This window comes from Melanostigma gelatinosum, assembly GCF_949748355.1.
Source record: "Melanostigma gelatinosum genome assembly, chromosome: 24".
Taxonomy (NCBI): domain Eukaryota; kingdom Metazoa; phylum Chordata; class Actinopteri; order Perciformes; family Zoarcidae; genus Melanostigma; species Melanostigma gelatinosum.
The window spans coordinates 9160884-9178292 of NC_136657.1; the positions used below are offsets into that span (position 1 = coordinate 9160884).

General features: G+C 44.2%; 1 protein-coding gene across 1 annotated transcript; it reads right to left on the reverse strand.

The window, feature by feature from the left end:
* Nucleotides 1–9: 9 nt before the first annotated feature.
* On the reverse strand, nt 10–16934 carry LOC306797254 (kinesin heavy chain-like). Its single transcript, XM_079296514.1, has 27 exons — nt 16741–16934; nt 16380–16650; nt 14904–14991; nt 14633–14706; nt 14071–14175; nt 13937–13985; nt 13749–13804; nt 13537–13624; nt 12906–13030; nt 12728–12832; nt 12506–12654; nt 12123–12271; nt 11107–11288; nt 10799–10867; nt 10504–10710; nt 10228–10380; nt 9953–10150; nt 9541–9652; nt 9363–9439; nt 9156–9265; nt 8491–8592; nt 8337–8397; nt 2796–2867; nt 2607–2711; nt 2072–2288; nt 1872–1980; nt 10–1674 (listed from the first exon to the last, which is right to left on the reverse strand). Exons 2-26 carry the CDS (start codon nt 16503–16505, stop codon nt 1895–1897), a joined length of 2865 nt encoding a protein of 954 aa, XP_079152640.1. The 5' UTR covers nt 16506–16650; nt 16741–16934; the 3' UTR covers nt 10–1674; nt 1872–1894.
* Between the last annotated feature and the right edge of the window lie 475 nt (nt 16935–17409).

Consider the following 17409-nt stretch of genomic DNA (forward strand, 5'->3'; position numbering starts at 1 on the left):
AAATAGATTTATATCAGCTTTAATAGCATCAGATGTAGGTATGTTCAGAGATATGATGCCACAGCCAAAACAAACCACTGAAGAAGCGTTTTGCAAACAAAATGTCCGTCACTGTGAGGTAAATGCACGGTGTACACAAATGGCCTCGGTCCGTCCTCCCCGAGCATGCCTTCAACACGAGCTCCATGCAGTTACATTCATTTCTTCACCATCTACAGAAAAGAAACATCAAAGACGCCGATATTCTCTGGCAACCCGGCGCTCTGTTGCCTAGAAAGTTGCCCTTTGTATCATCGCTCTCGGCAACTAAGAATATCGTCTTGAGAGAACATTGTGCGTTCAAAAACATGCTAAACTGGCAGCAGGAGACGAAGCAGCGCAGACTTCTGATATATCTTTTGATTGGAACGGGTCATCGAATACAATCTCTTGCTTTCAATTTAGGAAGTGGAAGTTATTCTGCAAAACCTGGCAAGTGTGTTTTTACCTGTGGAAATGATGTAGAAGTTCAGGTGTATCTAAAGGCACAAGGTGTGGCAGAGTGAGAACAGACTTTTCTGGGATTGGTCGAGGGGGAATTCATTGATCTGTCATTATCTCTTTGTTTTAAAGGTCTCTGATTGGCTGATCAGGAGCTATTTGACCGGAGGAGGCTTTCCTTTTGCTGCTGTCCTCTCCTATGACAACATAACTAACCTGACTGTACTGCTGTGAGTCCCGGGAACGCCTGATTGGCTGGTCAGTGTCCCTGCAGGACTTACAGATGCAGTCAATCGCAACAACTAAGAAATAATTGTCAGTCATGAATTTTGGAGGCCTACAGTCATTAAACAGTTTAATTAGGATTGCTTCATACTTAATATATATCTCAGCAGGGGACATACCTTCCTTGTTAAGCTTTGTAGTGTTTGATTTTTGATTGCCACCTATTGGGAGACAAAAGAAGTAACTGGGAAAATGTAAAAAACAAAAGACAAACACTCCAACAACAAGACATCAGCATAGGTGTGAGTGGGGAAACGCTTTAACACAATTTGTCGCGATTGCAGCTGCAATGGCGCTGACTGTTGGCCCCAAAACATGTGATTCTTAAAGGAATACTTGGACATTTTGGGACGTATTTGCTTTTTTTGCGGCGAGTTAGGGGAGAGGATCGATACCACTCTGCATGTTGATTGGTGCAAATCTTCTCATCTTCTCGACGAGAAGCACGCTCCCAAAATATCAAAGTGTTCTTTAAAATGAATGAGTGCCGGTTGAAGATGAATGCGTAACCCTAAAGATCGACGTGCTCCTCCAGCTCCGGAGAGTCGGTCCTAAGTCAGCTGGTACACTTCTCGGTTCTGTCGCGATCGGGGCCTCATTTATAGATTGTACGCTTGAAGTTGTGCAACAGAACGCATGAATATAAATACAAATGAAATCAGGAGAATCACAGAAAATTGGTTTGGATCTTTTTTTCCCGAAAGCATAATTTGGGACATTTTCTAAACGAGGCCTCTGATATCTATATTCAGCAAATGAAATATGTTTACACCTCAAATCAGTATATACACTGTGGATGCTGCTTCTCTGAGCGGTGACGGTCTGTGGTGATGGCCTCCCATTGGTGCTCCAACAGGAGGGGCGGGGCTTGTGGTTCCAGGTGTGGCGATGGGCATGCTTCAGTTCAGTCTGCGGGAAGAAACAAAGCATTCGTTTTAATGAGATTGCGGAACATTTTATGTCCAGTTTCTTGTTTTCAAATCCAAATTTTCACGATTCATTATCGGTTAAATCATCAATCTGTCTCAATTCAATAAACAAAATATGAGAAGGCTGAAACAAATGCTTTCACAAGAATGCAGAATGTGTTATAAAGTATTACTCACAGGGGGAACTTGCTGCGGTGGCTTTAGTTGTGGGCGTAGACGCCACCGGCTCTGATGGAGCTGCTGATGGGCGATGACAGCGGATGATGGCCTGGTCGGATGGGCTTTGCTGAGGCACAAACAAGAAACGAAAGTGGCTATTCAGGAACACGTTTTATTTTCCCTTCTGTCAAAGTCTTGAATCTTGACCGTCGGCTCACCGATCTGTGCAGAGAACCCCCTCCTGGCCATGTTCTTGGCCCGGACGGCCTCTTTGATGCGGTCCACTTCCTGCTGGTAGCGCTTGCGGTCCCTCATGGCGTTCTCCTTGGCCTCCTTCAGGGCGTTCTCCAGGGCTTTGACTCGCTCGGCCGTGGCCCTCAGACGCTTCTCCAGCTTGGGCAGCTCGCAGCGAAGGTCTGCGTTGTCTCGAACCAGCTGAGGGCAGCGGCGGAAAGTACGATGTACTTCAGTATTTCCATTAAACTACTTTATACGTCAAAGGGGTATGTTTTATTCTGAATGCCAGTACTTTTATTTCTTCTTCTTTTTGTACATTTAGCTGTATGTGTGATATTGAATGCAGAACTTCTACTTGTTTTACTTGCTAATGTGTTTTTGCATTATTGTATTGCTACTTTTACTTCAGCAAAGGATCTGAATACTTCCACCACTGGCGGAGGGAAAACAGAAATACTACTGTCGATCATGGAACCTTTCTAGTTTGCAAAGAATATTTCAGTTTGATTATGTTACCTGCTTGTGGACCTTGGTGAGCTGTTCCAAGTTGTTTTCCAGGAAGGAGATCTTCTGTTTCTGGGCCACATTTCCAAGTCCCTCCTCACAGTCCAGCTCTGCACTCTTGGGGGAAAAAACCCCACAGAGCTTTGTGTTAAACTGGCAGATGAATGACACCAAATAACCAGAGGAGGTAAGGTTATGTACCTTCTTAACCCGCGTGGTGAGATCCTGAACGAAGAGTTTGCGCAGGTTGTGCAGAGTCTGCAGCTCCTTGGCCTGAGAGGACAAAAGCAAAACAATTCAGAAGGTTAGAATTAGACACAATTGACGTTTATACAATTAAATCCTCAAAGGATAAATCCAGCAATGTATATCTAACTGTCCACACAAAAAGTCAAAGAGGAAAAACTGAAAACTGTGAGAGAAACTGTCAACATATTGAACAAATACAAATGATCCAAAGGTTGAAAAAAAACGGGCAATCGCAGAGTCAAATACGACAAACAACAATTGAAGCGTGTGACGTCGAATAGCTCAAGTGGATGGCGGAAGGGCCGCAACCCGAGAGACTGCGGGTTCGATCCTTGACCCGAGAGACTGCGGGTTTGACCCTTGACCCGAGAGACTGTGTGTTCGATCCTTGTAACGTGCGATGTTTTTGAGGCTTGATGCGCAATTGCAGAGTCAAGTACGACAAACAACAATTGAAGCATGTGAAGTCCGTAATGTCGCAGTGGGGGTCGAAGAAGAATATATCTTATAATATATTGTTATACTTCTTATAATATATACATACGTATATGGTCTCTTGCGCGAAGCAATCCTTATAAGGTGCGACAGCTTTTGGGGCTTGATGTGCGATCGCAGAGTCAAATACGAGCGAAAAACCCTTCACGTGTGTGTGGTGAATAGCTCAGGTGGATGGCAGAAGGGTTGCAGCCTGAGAGATTGTGGTATCGATCCTTATGAGCTGTCAGTTTTGAGGTTTGACGCGCGATCACAGAATCAAATACGACCAAAAAACAATTGAATAGTGCGCGTCGTCGAATAGCTCATGCGGATGGCGGATGGCGGATGGCGGAAGGGCTGCAACCCGAGAGATTGCGCGTTCGATCGCGCGTTCGATCCTTGACCCGAGAGTCGCGTTCGATCGGGTTCGATGTTGGGATGTTGGGATGTTGGGATGTAAGGTGGGTGTTTTTGAGGGTAATGAATGTGTGAGTGTGAATGTGCTGTTACGTACGACAATTGAAGCATGTGAAGACCGAGGACCAAGAGGACCCCGAGGACCAAGAGGACCCCGAGGACCAAGAGGACCCCGAGGACCAAGAGGACCCCGAGGACCAAGAGGACCCCGAGGACCAAGAGGACCCCGAGGACCAAGAGGACCCCGAGGACCCAGAGGACCCAAGAAGAAGAGAGGGGGGGAGGGGGGAAAAAAAAAAAAAAAAAAAAAATTTTTTTGGTCATATATTATTTTGCATCTGGATAGCTTCTATTGCGCAACAACACTCACAAACATCGCACCTTACAAGGATCGAACCCGCAGTCTCTCGGGTTGCAGCCCTCCCGCCATCCACCTGAGCTATTCCACACCACACTTGATTTTGGTTTTTGGTCGTATTTGATTCTGCGATCGCCTGTCACACCTCAAAACGGACAGCTTAAAAGGATCGATACCACAATCTCTCAGGCTGCAGCCCTTCTGTTTTTTGTCGTATTTGACTCTGCGATTGCGCATCAAGCCTCACAAACATCGCACCTTACAAGGATCGAACACGCAGTCTCTCGGGTTGCAACCCTCCCGCCATCCACCTGAGCTATTCGACTTCACATGTCAATTGTTTTTTGGTCGTATTTGATTCTGCGATCGCGCGTCAAACCTCAAAACAGACAGTTCATAAGAATCGATCCCACAATCTCTCGGGCTGCAGCCCGTCTGCCATCCAACTGAGCTATTCCCCACACACACGTGAAGGGTTTTTCGGTCGTATTTGACTCTGCGATCGTGCGTCAAACCTCAAAACCATTGGCAACTTATAAGGTTCGAACCCACAATCTCTCAGGTTGCTGCCCTTCTGCCATCCACCTGAGCTATTCCCCACACACACGTCAAGGGTTTTTCGGTCGTATTTGACTCTGCGATCGCACATCGCATATTGAGTGTATTTACAACGCTACATTTCAAGTTATTGTATTTTCATAAAGTACAGACTCGGTCAGCTGGTTCCTGGTGAACACAGTATTTTAATGAGGAACCGTGAGGTAAAAAGAGGAATTGTGTCCAAATCTCTAAATGAAAAGGTCAAATATGCAAAGAGAAGCTTGATGTGTGTACTTGCGTTGGTGGCGCAGGAGGTTTGTTCACGACACGAAAGGCGCCCGTGTCGTCAACAAACCTCCTCGGGACCAGCGGATGTGCGACCATAAATAAAATAGGAATAGATGCTAAAATAGCTGCGTGAACACAATAAATAGCTGCGTTAATAGTTGCGTGAATAAAGTAAAGGGAAACAAAGTCGACAATCGTACACAGAACGTATGCATTCCTACCATACATGTAATCGCGGTTACGAGGTAAATGCCGACTTAAAGCATGGAAAAAATGAAAGATAGGGAAGGAAATATAAAAGTTAACATTAAAAAAAAAAGGATCTTTAATTTTATAAATACTATTTTGGAATAAAATTGAATTTTTAAGGCACATTCTGAATTTGTAGGATTTTTTTGCCATCATTTTTTCGACATGCTGTACATTTACGTTTTTCAGAGTAATGGTGAGAGGACATGAGGGTGATGTTCAATCCTGAGCAGCAGTGACCTTTCAAGACCAACGTCCTCAGTTAAGGACACAAAAGCTCCCAAAACACGGGACAACCATCTCAGGACAAACAGCTCACAGAGATATAAGATTGGTGAGGAACCGTGAGGTTGTGAGTTCACTCCTTTATATTTCCATTTTCATGGTACAATATACGATGAATTCGTTACCTTTTTGATGGCGTACTATATTATTAAGTTTTAAGACTTTTTTATGGCAAAAACAGTCATAGTATAGCGTGTCAAAAAAGGTAAAAACAGTCATAGTATAGCGTGTCGAAAAAGTGAAAAAACAGTCATAGTATAGCATGTCGAAAAAGTGAAAAACTGTCATAGTATAGCGTGTCGAGAAAGGTAAAAACAGTCATAGTATAGCATGTCGAAAAAGGTAAAAACAGTCATCGTATAGCATGTCGAAAAAGGTAAAAACAGTCATCGTATAGCATGTCAAAAAAGTGAAAAACTGTCATAGTATAGCATGTCGAAAAAGGTAAAAACAGTCATAGTATAGCGTGTCGAAAAAGGTAAAAACAGTCATAGTATAGCGTGTCGAAAAAGGTAAAAACAGTCATAGTATAGCGTGTCGAAAAAGGTAAAAACAGTCATAGTATAGCGTGTCGAAAAAGGTAAAAACAGTCATAGTATAGCATGTCGAAAAAGTGAAAAACTGTCATAGTATAGCGTGTCGAAAAAGGTAAAAACAGTCATAGTATAGCATGTCGAAAAAGGTAAAAACAGTCATAGTATAGCATGTCGAAAAAGTGAAAAACTGTCATAGTATAGCATGTCGAAAAAGTGAAAAACTGTCATAGTATAGCATGTCGAAAAAGGTAAAAACAGTCATAGTATAGCATGTCGAAAAAGGTAAAAACAGTCATAGTATAGCATGTCGAAAAAGTGAAAAACAGTCATAGTATAGCATGTCGAAAAAGTGAAAAACTGTCATAGTATAGCATGTCGAAAAAGGTAAAAACAGTCATAGTATAGCATGTCGAAAAAGGTAAAAACAGTCATAGTATAGCATGTCGAAAAAGGTAAAAACAGTCATAGTATAGCGTGTCGAAAAAGGTAAAAACAGTCATAGTATAGCGTGTCGAAAAAGGTAAAAACAGTCATAGTATAGCGTGTCGAAAAAGGTAAAAACAGTCATAGTATAGCGTGTCGAAAAAGGTAAAAACAGTCATAGTATAGCGTGTCGAAAAAAGTGAAAAACTGTCATAGTATAGCATGTCGAAAAAGGTAAAAACAGTCATAGTATAGCATGTCGAAAAAGGTAAAAACAGTCATAGTATAGCATGTCGAAAAAGGTAAAAACAGTCATAGTATAGCATGTCGAAAAAGGTAAAAACAGTCATAGTATAGCGTGTCGAAAAAGGTAAAAACAGTCATAGTATAGCATGTCGAAAAAGGTAAAAACAGTCATAGTATAGCGTGTCGAAAAAGGTAAAAACAGTCATAGTATAGCATGTCGAAAAAAGTGAAAAAACAGTCATAGTATAGCGTGTCGAAAAAGGTAAAAACAGTCATAGTATAGCATGTCGAAAAAGGTAAAAACAGTCATAGTATAGCGTGTCGAAAAAGGTAAAAACAGTCATAGTATAGCGTGTCGAAAAAGGTAAAAACAGTCATAGTATAGCGTGTCGAAAAAGGTAAAAACAGTCATAGTATAGCATGTCGAAAAAGGTAAAAACAGTCATAGTATAGCGTGTCGAAAAAGGTAAAAACAGTCATAGTATAGCGTGTCGAAAAAGGTAAAAACAGTCATAGTATAGCGTGTCGAAAAAAGTGAAAAACTGTCATAGTATAGCATGTCGAAAAAGGTAAAAACAGTCATAGTATAGCATGTCGAAAAAGGTAAAAACAGTCATAGTATAGCATGTCGAAAAAGTGAAAAACAGTCATAGTATAGCATGTCGAAAAAGGTAAAAACAGTCATAGTATAGCATGTCGAAAAAGGTAAAAACAGTCATAGTATAGCATGTCGAAAAAAGTGAAAAAACAGTCATAGTATAGCATGTCGAAAAAGGTAAAAACAGTCATAGTATAGCATGTCGAAAAAGGTAAAAACAGTCATAGTATAGCATGTCGAAAAAGGTAAAAACAGTCATAGTATAGCATGTCGAAAAAGGTAAAAACAGTCATAGTATAGCATGTCGAAAAAGGTAAAAACAGTCATAGTATAGCGTGTCGAAAAAGGTAAAAACAGTCATAGTATAGCATGTCGAAAAAAGTGAAAAAACAGTCATAGTATAGCATGTCGAAAAAGGTAAAAACAGTCATAGTATAGCATGTCGAAAAAAGTGAAAAAACAGTCATAGTATAGCGTGTCGAAAAAGGTAAAAACAGTCATAGTATAGCATGTCGAAAAAGGTAAAAACAGTCATAGTATAGCATGTCGAAAAAGGTAAAAACAGTCATAGTATAGCATGTCGAAAAAAGTGAAAAAACAGTCATAGTATAGCGTGTCGAAAAAGGTAAAAACAGTCATAGTATAGCGTGTCGAAAAAGGTAAAAACAGTCATAGTATAGCGTGTCGAAAAAGGTAAAAACAGTCATAGTATAGCGTGTCGAAAAAAGTAAAAACAGTCATAGTATAGCATGTCGAAAAAGGTAAAAACAGTCATAGTATAGCGTGTCGAAAAAGGTAAAAACAGTCATAGTATAGCATGTCGAAAAAAGTGAAAAAACAGTCATAGTATAGCGTGTCGAAAAAGGTAAAAACAGTCATAGTATAGCGTGTCGAAAAAGGTAAAAACAGTCATAGTATAGCATGTCGAAAAAGGTAAAAACAGTCATAGTATAGCATGTCGAAAAAGGTAAAAACAGTCATAGTATAGCATGTCGAAAAAAGTGAAAAAACAGTCATAGTATAGCGTGTCGAAAAAGGTAAAAACTATGACTGTTTTTTTACTTTCAGACACTTACCACAGTCTCCTCCAAGCCCTTCAAGTCCTCTCTGGCCTGCTCGCTCTGTTCATTCAGCACTCTGGACACAAAACAGAGACATTAACACCAGCATTTACAGATCAACTTGTGCTACTTCCGACACAAACTAATAACGGTGCAGTTAGACGCCTACATGTGTTTCTGTAGCTTTGCATCCTTCTCCTGCTCTTCAGCCTTCAGTTTGTCGTAGTCCGACATAAGTCTCTCCTGCTCCAATAACAGACCCTGGTTTAGACTGAGAGAGAAAGAGACGTGGCAATAAATAGAAAAGTCATTTTTTGGACCTTTTGAGACCTGTGACAGCAACAGAGAGACGACAGAAAATGAACGAGGAACAAATATAAATGCATAAATAAACAAGCATTGTTTTACTTTGAAGTTTAAACCAGAGCTTCCCACCACAGTCCCACATTTAAGTAGAAGTTCTTGACTTACTGGACTGATTCTCCCAAAAGAAAGTCAGTATGTAATGCTCTATTCACCGAGCTTCACTTCACACACACACACACACACACACACACTCTCTTCTCCTTCTCAACAGTCTCAAAAATGCACTTGAGTAGAAATCAACTCAAGCTGAACCCTGAACCCTGTGCACTGAATGGAGGGCTTGTGAAACCCAAGATGCCATTTGTAAAAGTGCTTTTTCATGCATTCATTATCATGCAAGATAGAGCAAAACCCATGCTGGGTCTCGAGGTCCACATTGGTGGATCGCAGCACAAGCATCGCGCATTATTCTACAATAATAATAAAATCAAATACAACTGGACGTCACCAGTGCTGATGCGTCCTTACTCTGCGAGTTCGTCCTGCATCCTCTGCTTGTCTTCGATCTCGTCTCGGAGGCGGCTGAGCTGCTTCTGGTGAGCCTCCCTGTGGTTCTCCAGCTGCTCCTCCAGCGTTTTCTGGGGGACGGATGGAGACGGAAATACACATTAGAGATTTATCATTCAAATAAAAATCAAATCATTCGACTGTTTTCCAGCCGTGCTTTCCGGTCACCTTGATGTCCTCGTCTCCATCCGGTCTGCTGATGTCCTCCTTCTCCTTCTCCTCCCCTGACACCTCGTGTCTTTTCTCTGAGACCCAACAAAGAAGACGAATTGTTTCAATCTATCGGTGAGTAACTGGGTGAACAGCGAGAACAGGAAATAAAGACATCGTAGTTTGGTGCGCTGACCCTGCAGTTTGGTGAGCTCCTCGGTCAGAGCGTCCTGACTCTCCTCCAGCTGCCTCTTCTTCTGCTCCATGTTCTGCATGTAGTCAGTCAGGGACTTGATCTTGGCCTGGTGCTGCACACAAGGGGGACACCACATATATATAATATGCACAACACACCACGAATGTGCCTCTTGGATATTTATATATGGACAAAGTAACATAAGTGGAGGGATAACAAAGCAATTTTGAATGTTTTTCAATGTTATTGGGACATTTAAGGGGAACGGTGGGGCTTAAACTTCATCATGGTAGAACTTGTGAATTACAAAAGCCGAAGCTGCTTTAAAACAAGCCCAACGTAGGACTCCCAGAGATCACTGCACCTCAGATAAGGAGCTGCATCTCTGTGCACAACACGAGGTGATGGATACCTGGGAGATGAGAAGCTGACAGGACGCCAGCTCTTTGTCATTTGCCTGGATCTTGCGGTGGGCGTCGGCCTGAGCGCTCTCCAGCTGCTTGCTGCGGTTCACCAGAGACTTGACCTCGGACTTCATCTTGCTGATGTAGAGGCGAGCCACGGTGAACTCCTCCTCCACCGCCGAGCCGTTCCCCTTCGTCTCTGAGGACTGAGCGAGGGGGGGGGGGGCAGTGGTTAGCGCGTGAGTGCGAGAGAGGATGCGTTCGTGTGCGTGTCCGTTCTCACCGCGCCAATCTTCACGTCGCTGGTGCCGATGATGGCGCCGATGTCGCCGAGGTCGCGCAGCAGCAGGTTGAGGACCTCGGCGGCTCTCTTCCTCTGCAGGCCGCTCAGCTCCTGCAGCTGACTCAGCTCCCTCTGCACCGCCGACAGCAGCGCCTGGCCACAACACACGCAAGTTATTTTCCTCGTTTTGATTGAAATATAAATAACTAAACACGTGCGTATGCATTTCTTTTTATATCAATATTAGGATACAAGAAAAAAAAGATGTCCGCTCACCGTCTTGTGCTGCAGCTCCTCGATCAGCTGCAGGTTGGTCTGATCCCTCTCCTCCACCTCTTGGCTCTTCTGGTCGTAGTTGACGGCCAGCTCCTCCAGGGCCTGCAGCACCTCCTTCACCTCCTCCTTGGCCAGCTCGTTCTCCGTCTGCAGCCGACACAGCTCCACCTGGATCTTCTCGTAGTCGCGCCTCGTCGACGCCAGCAGCTGGACATACACACGTGCGTACCAACATTAACGTGCATATATAATTCATAAAGCAGGAAATGAAAGTTTCATGGGCCGGGAGATAAACCTCTTCCTGGTCCATCATCTGCTCCTTGAGTTTCTCCGCCAGCTGACTGTGTTGGTTGATCTCATCATCCTGTAGAAATAATCAGAGGATATTAAGTCAGTAAATAAGTATTAACAGCGCAGATATATGCTGCAAGGTTTTTGTTCTTCTTTCAATCAATCTGATGTTTTCATGAGTTCCCTTACTGTACAAATCTCCACAATGAACCAAATCAAACGTGCTTTTGGGATATAGTTTGCAAAGAAAGAGGTATAGACAATAAAGAGGAAGGCGATGAGGAGGAACATCGGCCTCTTCATCAGTGTCACCTTGTCGTCCAGCTGTTTGTACAGGTTGCTGATGTCCTCCTCGTATTTGCTCCGCTCGTCGGCAGAAACAGAGACGCCTCCCACGGGCGGCAGCAGGTTGTCGATGACGGGGGTGTTGTCGCACGGCTCGACGCTCTTCTGCTCTTTCGAGCTCAGCTGCTCCTCCTCGGGGACGTCCTCCCCTGTAACGCGGACTCATCGGTTACATCGGTTCGCATTGTGTTACGTCAGCTTGATTTCAAGGGGTGTGGAGTAAAAGCCATGACGCAACACACCGTGTAATACACGTATGACAGTAAAATCATATTTATCTCCAGACGTGTCCTGGAGTTATTCTTCATTGTGACGAAAGTCATCAGCAAATGAGAAGATGGAGAGGAGGAGAGAGCGAGAAGGAAAATAGCTGCTCCGTTTAAAAGGCTCGGCACGGAGCCAGCGGCTGAGTCATGGCAGAAGCGCCACATCAGCATAATGTGTGTGTGTGTGTGTGTGTGTGTGTGGGGGCCTCTCTGTTTGTGTGTTTAGCTACATGTCTGTGTACGGAGCGTAGGCTGTAGAGGCTGCAGCTGATTTGTTGCTACGGAGGGGGAGTGTTATCAGCATGGGAATTAAAAGAATTTTTAAAAAAAGCAATGGCCAGAGAGAGGGGGGGGGAGGAGTCGAGGGAGAGAGACAATAGAGCAAAGAGGAAAAGGGAGAGCAGTTACCATGCAACAGAGATGATGGAAAAAAAGGGCGAGGACGATGCTCTCTCAGAAGAGAGACAAACGCAACAGATAGCATGAAGCCCTTCATAGTGTGTCATGTGTCCACTGTTGCATGATGCCTGCAGGATGTTGAGAGTGTGGATTAGAGGCCGTGCAGCAAAACATATTCTACACCAGACTAGCCAGACTCCATCGACAACAACAGTCATTCCACCTCACGCAACATGTGAGTTGGTGGTCTGAGAGGCTGCTGCCTCGATCGGCTTGGTTTGTTTGTGCTGTCGTGTGACTTTGGTGTTGGTATCTCACCGTTCCTCCAGCGGTTCAGTTCAGCCTCCAGCCTCTGGATGACGGTTTTCAGGCTCTTGTTCTTCTCCTTCTGCTTCTCATATTTCTTCTTCCACTCTTCGGCCGTCAGCTCCAGATTCACGGACACTGTGTTCTTGATGGTCTTGGCTCTAAAGTTAGGTTTGTTTGGAAGTTAACAGACATGTTAATATATGTCTTTTTAGACACATCAAGGTGTGGAGAGTTTGATCAGAGGATCTATACAAACCCAGATGCACAGTGGGAAACTAAAAGCCATCTGGTTGCTTGTTTTCAACACTGACGTCAGCCACAGCCCGAATGAGTCACCAGGTTGTTTTTAACATATGCCATCACAAACAAACACAAAGATCAGGTTCAGGTACCTCTGTCCAAACATGAGCGTGGACTTGGTCTCCGACTCGTTGTAGACGGACGGCGAGCAGCAGATGATGATGGTGGTGCGACAGTTCCCCCCCAGGGAGTCCTGCAGGATCCGAGTCATCTTACTGTCTCTGTACGGCACGTGGGATTTCTGAAAAGTAAACGCACTTAATAATTCACATCCTTCAGATACGTGGAGGCGGAGCTAACTGCGGGGGACCTACCGTTCCCTCGGCCAGAGCTGAGATGACGTTTCCCAGCGCTGACAGAGACTTGTTGATGTTCTTCGCCTCATCCAACACGGCTCCCTCTGCTCCCGTCTTACTGACCTGTTCAGACGGATTAGATATCAGGTCCGCTCTACATGAACTCTTATCTTCCTGGTCTCCCTCTCAGGGTTACCTTCTCGCTGCCCGCCAGGTCGACCAGGTAGAGCTTCCCCGACAGCTTCTTCTCCGTCTCCATGTTTTCCTGCTTGATGTTGATGAGGAAGATGCTGTGGCTGCGAGAGCTGTGCTCATTCATGTCTAGGAAAAAGAATGACAGGTCACGACTGCACCGTCTGCTCTTTACATGGATGCAGCTCAGTGCTGGAAAGTAACTAAGTACTGTACTTTAGCACCATTCAGAGGTACTTCTATTGTACTTTATATTTCTACTTTATTCTACTTGCTACTGTAGTTTGTGAACGTTCTGTTCTGCTGTTGCTCTGTTTCTGTCTGCAGGGCTGCACACCTGCATGACGGCACACACCTGGGCCCGCTGTGCCCATGCATGTAATGCTCACCACACACTAGGAGATACACCGGCACAGCTAAAGACAGGGGACAGGATATAAGACTTTGCAAAGACAAGGGATCTTGCAGGGTCACTATTTGCAAGATTTCTCATTCTGCTCTTGGTGGAAAAGCTGTGGACCCGAACCCGAACCCTACACACTGGACTCCTGTACGTTAAATATGAAAGATGAGTACAAAGATTGGGAGAAAGATGTCTTTGGTTGATATTCAAATGCACATTTAAAGATACATACTAGTCACTGCCACGTGCCGATTGTTTTTGCCCTCATCGATGACGTCCATGACCTCCTCTGGACTGGACACAAAACGCTCAGTACAACCCTGACAGAGAAAGAGAAGCATTCACAGTTCACCGTGTGTTCAGGTGTTTAACTGGAACCAGGGCGCTTAAAGTGAGACCATCACAGTCTTGACTAATCATGAAACATGAAGCCAGTTGACCAACCTTCACATAGGGAACTCTGTTTTTGTCTTCATGCACAGCGAGGTTTGTCTTCGACACTTCAAACAGAACAAAAAACCACAAATGTCACATGTTGAATCATAAAAAAAAGACTGAATATAACCGGGTAAACATGCAAAATACTCCGATCCACCTTAAATGTGACACACTTGAGATGCAGTGCTACTCACCATCCAGCAGGTCTCTGATCTTATCCATGTAGATTTCAAAATAGGAAACCTGCACAGAAGAACTCCAAACATATAATGTCCACGACTGTTGTCCCATGTTTCTGCTGTGACAAATGTTTTTTCTTATTTTTCACCTTGATGTGGAACTCGAGGTTCTCGTCCATGGAGTAGATGTGGTCAAAGATGTCGTGGGAGATGCGAGGGATGATTCCCATCAGCTGGTGGTCGTGCAGTTTCCCCTGAACACAGCAGTGAATATTCATGTTATTGATGTGGAAGCATTGAAACACACCAGGACGACGCTCCGTGGGATGCGACGCTGCAGCTCTAAAAAACACACACGTCAGGAAAAACCTTTGTTGAACTTTAAAGCTAGTTTTTAATCGGATCATCGCGGTTTAAGGTGGAATAAAAAGCGAATGTAAAGACAGTGAAGCAGATGTTTTTCATCACGGACTCACAGATCAGAGTATTACTGCTGTCTGGTGGATTAGTCTACTCGCTGAAGTAATTTGAACTCATCTCGTTCCACAGTGCTGGCTGTGCTCTAATCCTCTGATTGGAGAGGAAAGAATAAAGGTCAATGGCTCTGACTCTGGGGTTCATCCTCTGGTTGACTGCTTGTCGATGGAGAAGTGGAGGAATTGCTGACATGACAGTTCGAGCTGTTTGAGGTGGACTGAATGAGGGTCTCACCTCCATGGTGTGTGTCTTCCCGGAGGACGTCTGTCCATAGGCGAAGATGGTCCCGTTGTAACCGCCCAGCACATCTGGAGCGACACCAAAACACAGGCATGAAAAACAGCTGTCCATTGTGACGACAATACCATGTGTGTATGACAATAAAACGTACTACGAAAGTAAACGTAGGGTAAAAAGACTTTACCATTCTGTAAAATATGAAACAAGAGCTGAGGGGCAGATTGCAGATAGATGAGAGTGACATAAGAAGAGTGTGTCACGGTACCTTTAACGATCTGTTTGGCACACTGGTCGTACACTTGCCCCTGTGACGTGTTGGGAGGCAGCACTCGGTCGAACACGTAGGGTTTACTCTGTTTCAAAGCAACACGGGACACATTAATGACACAAATATACTGCAATGCATCAAACAAGACACGCTTGAGAGTAAATGAGACCATTTCATGATTAGAAACCACTGACAAACTTGATGAGCTGCAGATACATGTGAACTGTGGCTGGGTTCACTTCCTGTCTGTCTGTCTGCTTGCAGACTGTCTGCCGCACTGCAATGTCATTTTTTACAGATCATCTTGACATATTTTAGTTGCTCATCCCCGATTTTTAGACATGATTATTATGTCGTGTTCAAGAACGGCTGGGAAAATACAACATCACATGTTTTTGGTCAGGGATGACTTTCACAAAATCAAAAATTCACAAACAATCGAAACGTTCTGGCACAGATTGTGAGGATGTCTGCGTTAGCTCCACCCACCTGGGCTAACAGGGAGTGGAAAACAAACATTAGACCCAACAGATGCTCTGAAATAAACCTCAGGCTCAAAAGCAGCCGGTCACTGTGGAGAAACAAGCACTGAAGCAGCCTTCCCTGAGTTCCACATGTAAAATGGTGAGTCAGTGTGACCTCTGACCTCCACATGATCACTTCCTTGAATTGTAAATCAATATTCCTCTGCAGCAAATCTGTCCAGATCAATTTTAAAATAAGCTGAAGACAAAAAAGCCCTTAAAAGATGATTGTTCTTCTAATTTTTGTGTTAAAGTTTGATTAGCTGTATTCTTTTTCCACACAATGTTTAGATGGCTGAGAGGAAACGCATCACAGCTGAGCTTAGTCCTGATTGGCTCTCTGAAATCTGAAATAAACTGCCTTTTTTCATCCTTTGTGATCTGTTTATCCCTGCTGGTGTTTTTTGGTATTTAATAAACATAAAGTAAGTCTGTTTCTAACTCTAAATATTGAATATACATTTAAATTTAATCAGAATTTGATGATATGTAAACACGTCATTTTATTTGTTTATGCTCTTGCTTGTACTGGTATATTATCAACATATTTTACAATGTAGATGTCCAATGACATTGTTTGCATGAATATATGAGTGAAATATTTAATTCTGATTCGTACTGCCTGTGGTGCTGTGGTAGTAAACATTTAGACATTTATCCCTGCAGAGTATCTGAGGAGAACTCACTGATTATACACTGAACAGCCTCTGACACACAGGCCTGCCATCAGTGTCTCTGTACTATGGTGGTAGATCATTGTTACACCGCTATAACATCTTATTATTGCGGGCCTATTGCGGGCTTATTGCGCATGTGCCATCCCCGGCCTGCCTGCAGAGCTCCAGGTGACTTTGCTCCTCTGAAACACTGCAGTGTTTGATTTCACACACACACACACACACACACACACACACACACATCACAGCACACAGTGAGCGGACAGACTTGCCGTTATGACCACCGTGTCGTCCTCTTTGAATTTGGGGATGTATTTGTCTCCTCTGTTTATTTCGGACTCGTTCAGGGGCCTGAAGCGGCACATCACCCTCACCCCGCACTCCGCCGCATCCATCATGGCTGCTGCTGGCACTGTTTACACCGCCCCTCCAGATAATGCGGGTGCAAACAAACAAACAGGCTGGGGAAGAGCAGTCTGTTTGTTGGCAGGGTGGTGTCCAAACCGAGGTTCAGGGACCACCAGCTGGGGAGTTCAGAATTCACTAAAACAGAGAATCACATCATTATTGGCAAATACCGAATTTCCCAGAGGGGGGTGGGGGCAAAAACGTCTGGCTTCTTGGTTTCCTCACCGCGAGGAAGTTTAGGAATCTTCCGGTTTATCCGATGCGCAACGCGTCCTTCATCCAAGCCGAATACGTCCGGGTATCCTCGGCTGCGCCATGGCCGAACCGGATCAACCTGAGGAGCTCAGACACCGGCGTGCAGGCCTCCTTCTGCAGCGGCGACACCGACCAATCGCGCAGGGAGCGGACTGATGAGTGTCTGTGCGCCTTAACGGCGGGGTCGCTGCACGGTTTGCAGAGGGAGAGCCGGGGAGGATGCGCAGAGACAGCCGCAGTGTCCTGACTTGCAATAAAAGCGCGCTACAGGCACGCTGCCGCGGCGCGCGCCCGTACCCGTGCCCTGCATCAGCACCACTGAGTTGATAGTGTGCACGCGCACAAAAGAAGCTCATTTATGAATTAATCTCGAAATATATGTTAATATGTAGCCTTTTTAAGATACATTTCCTTCTCACATTTAGTTATTTTGCAGATTCAGATTATTTGAGCAAGACTCATATCTTCATTCTTATGACTACATTATATATTGACTGAGACTATTTATTGATATGCAGACCGTTATACAGATGTTTAGAGCCAGATGCTCAGGGTTTTATCATTATCTTGGTTGTTACCTGCACATCTCCTGTGTTCATTCTCATTGCTGTGGCTGATGACACCTGAATCTCCCTCCGG

Excerpts from the sequence above, each read along its gene's own strand:
- LOC306797254 (XM_079296514.1), bottom strand. The coding sequence starts at position 16,505 with ATGATGGATGCGGCGGAGTGCGGGGTGAGGGTGATGTGCCGCTTCAGG. Across the intron at positions 9,440-9,540 it reads GGAGCTCACCAAACTGCAGG|AGAAAAGACACGAGGTGTCA; the intron begins GTCAGCGCACCA and ends GTTGGGTCTCAG. Across the intron at positions 2,868-8,336 it reads AGGGCTTGGAGGAGACTGTG|GCCAAGGAGCTGCAGACTCT; the intron begins GTAAGTGTCTGA and ends TTGTCCTCTCAG.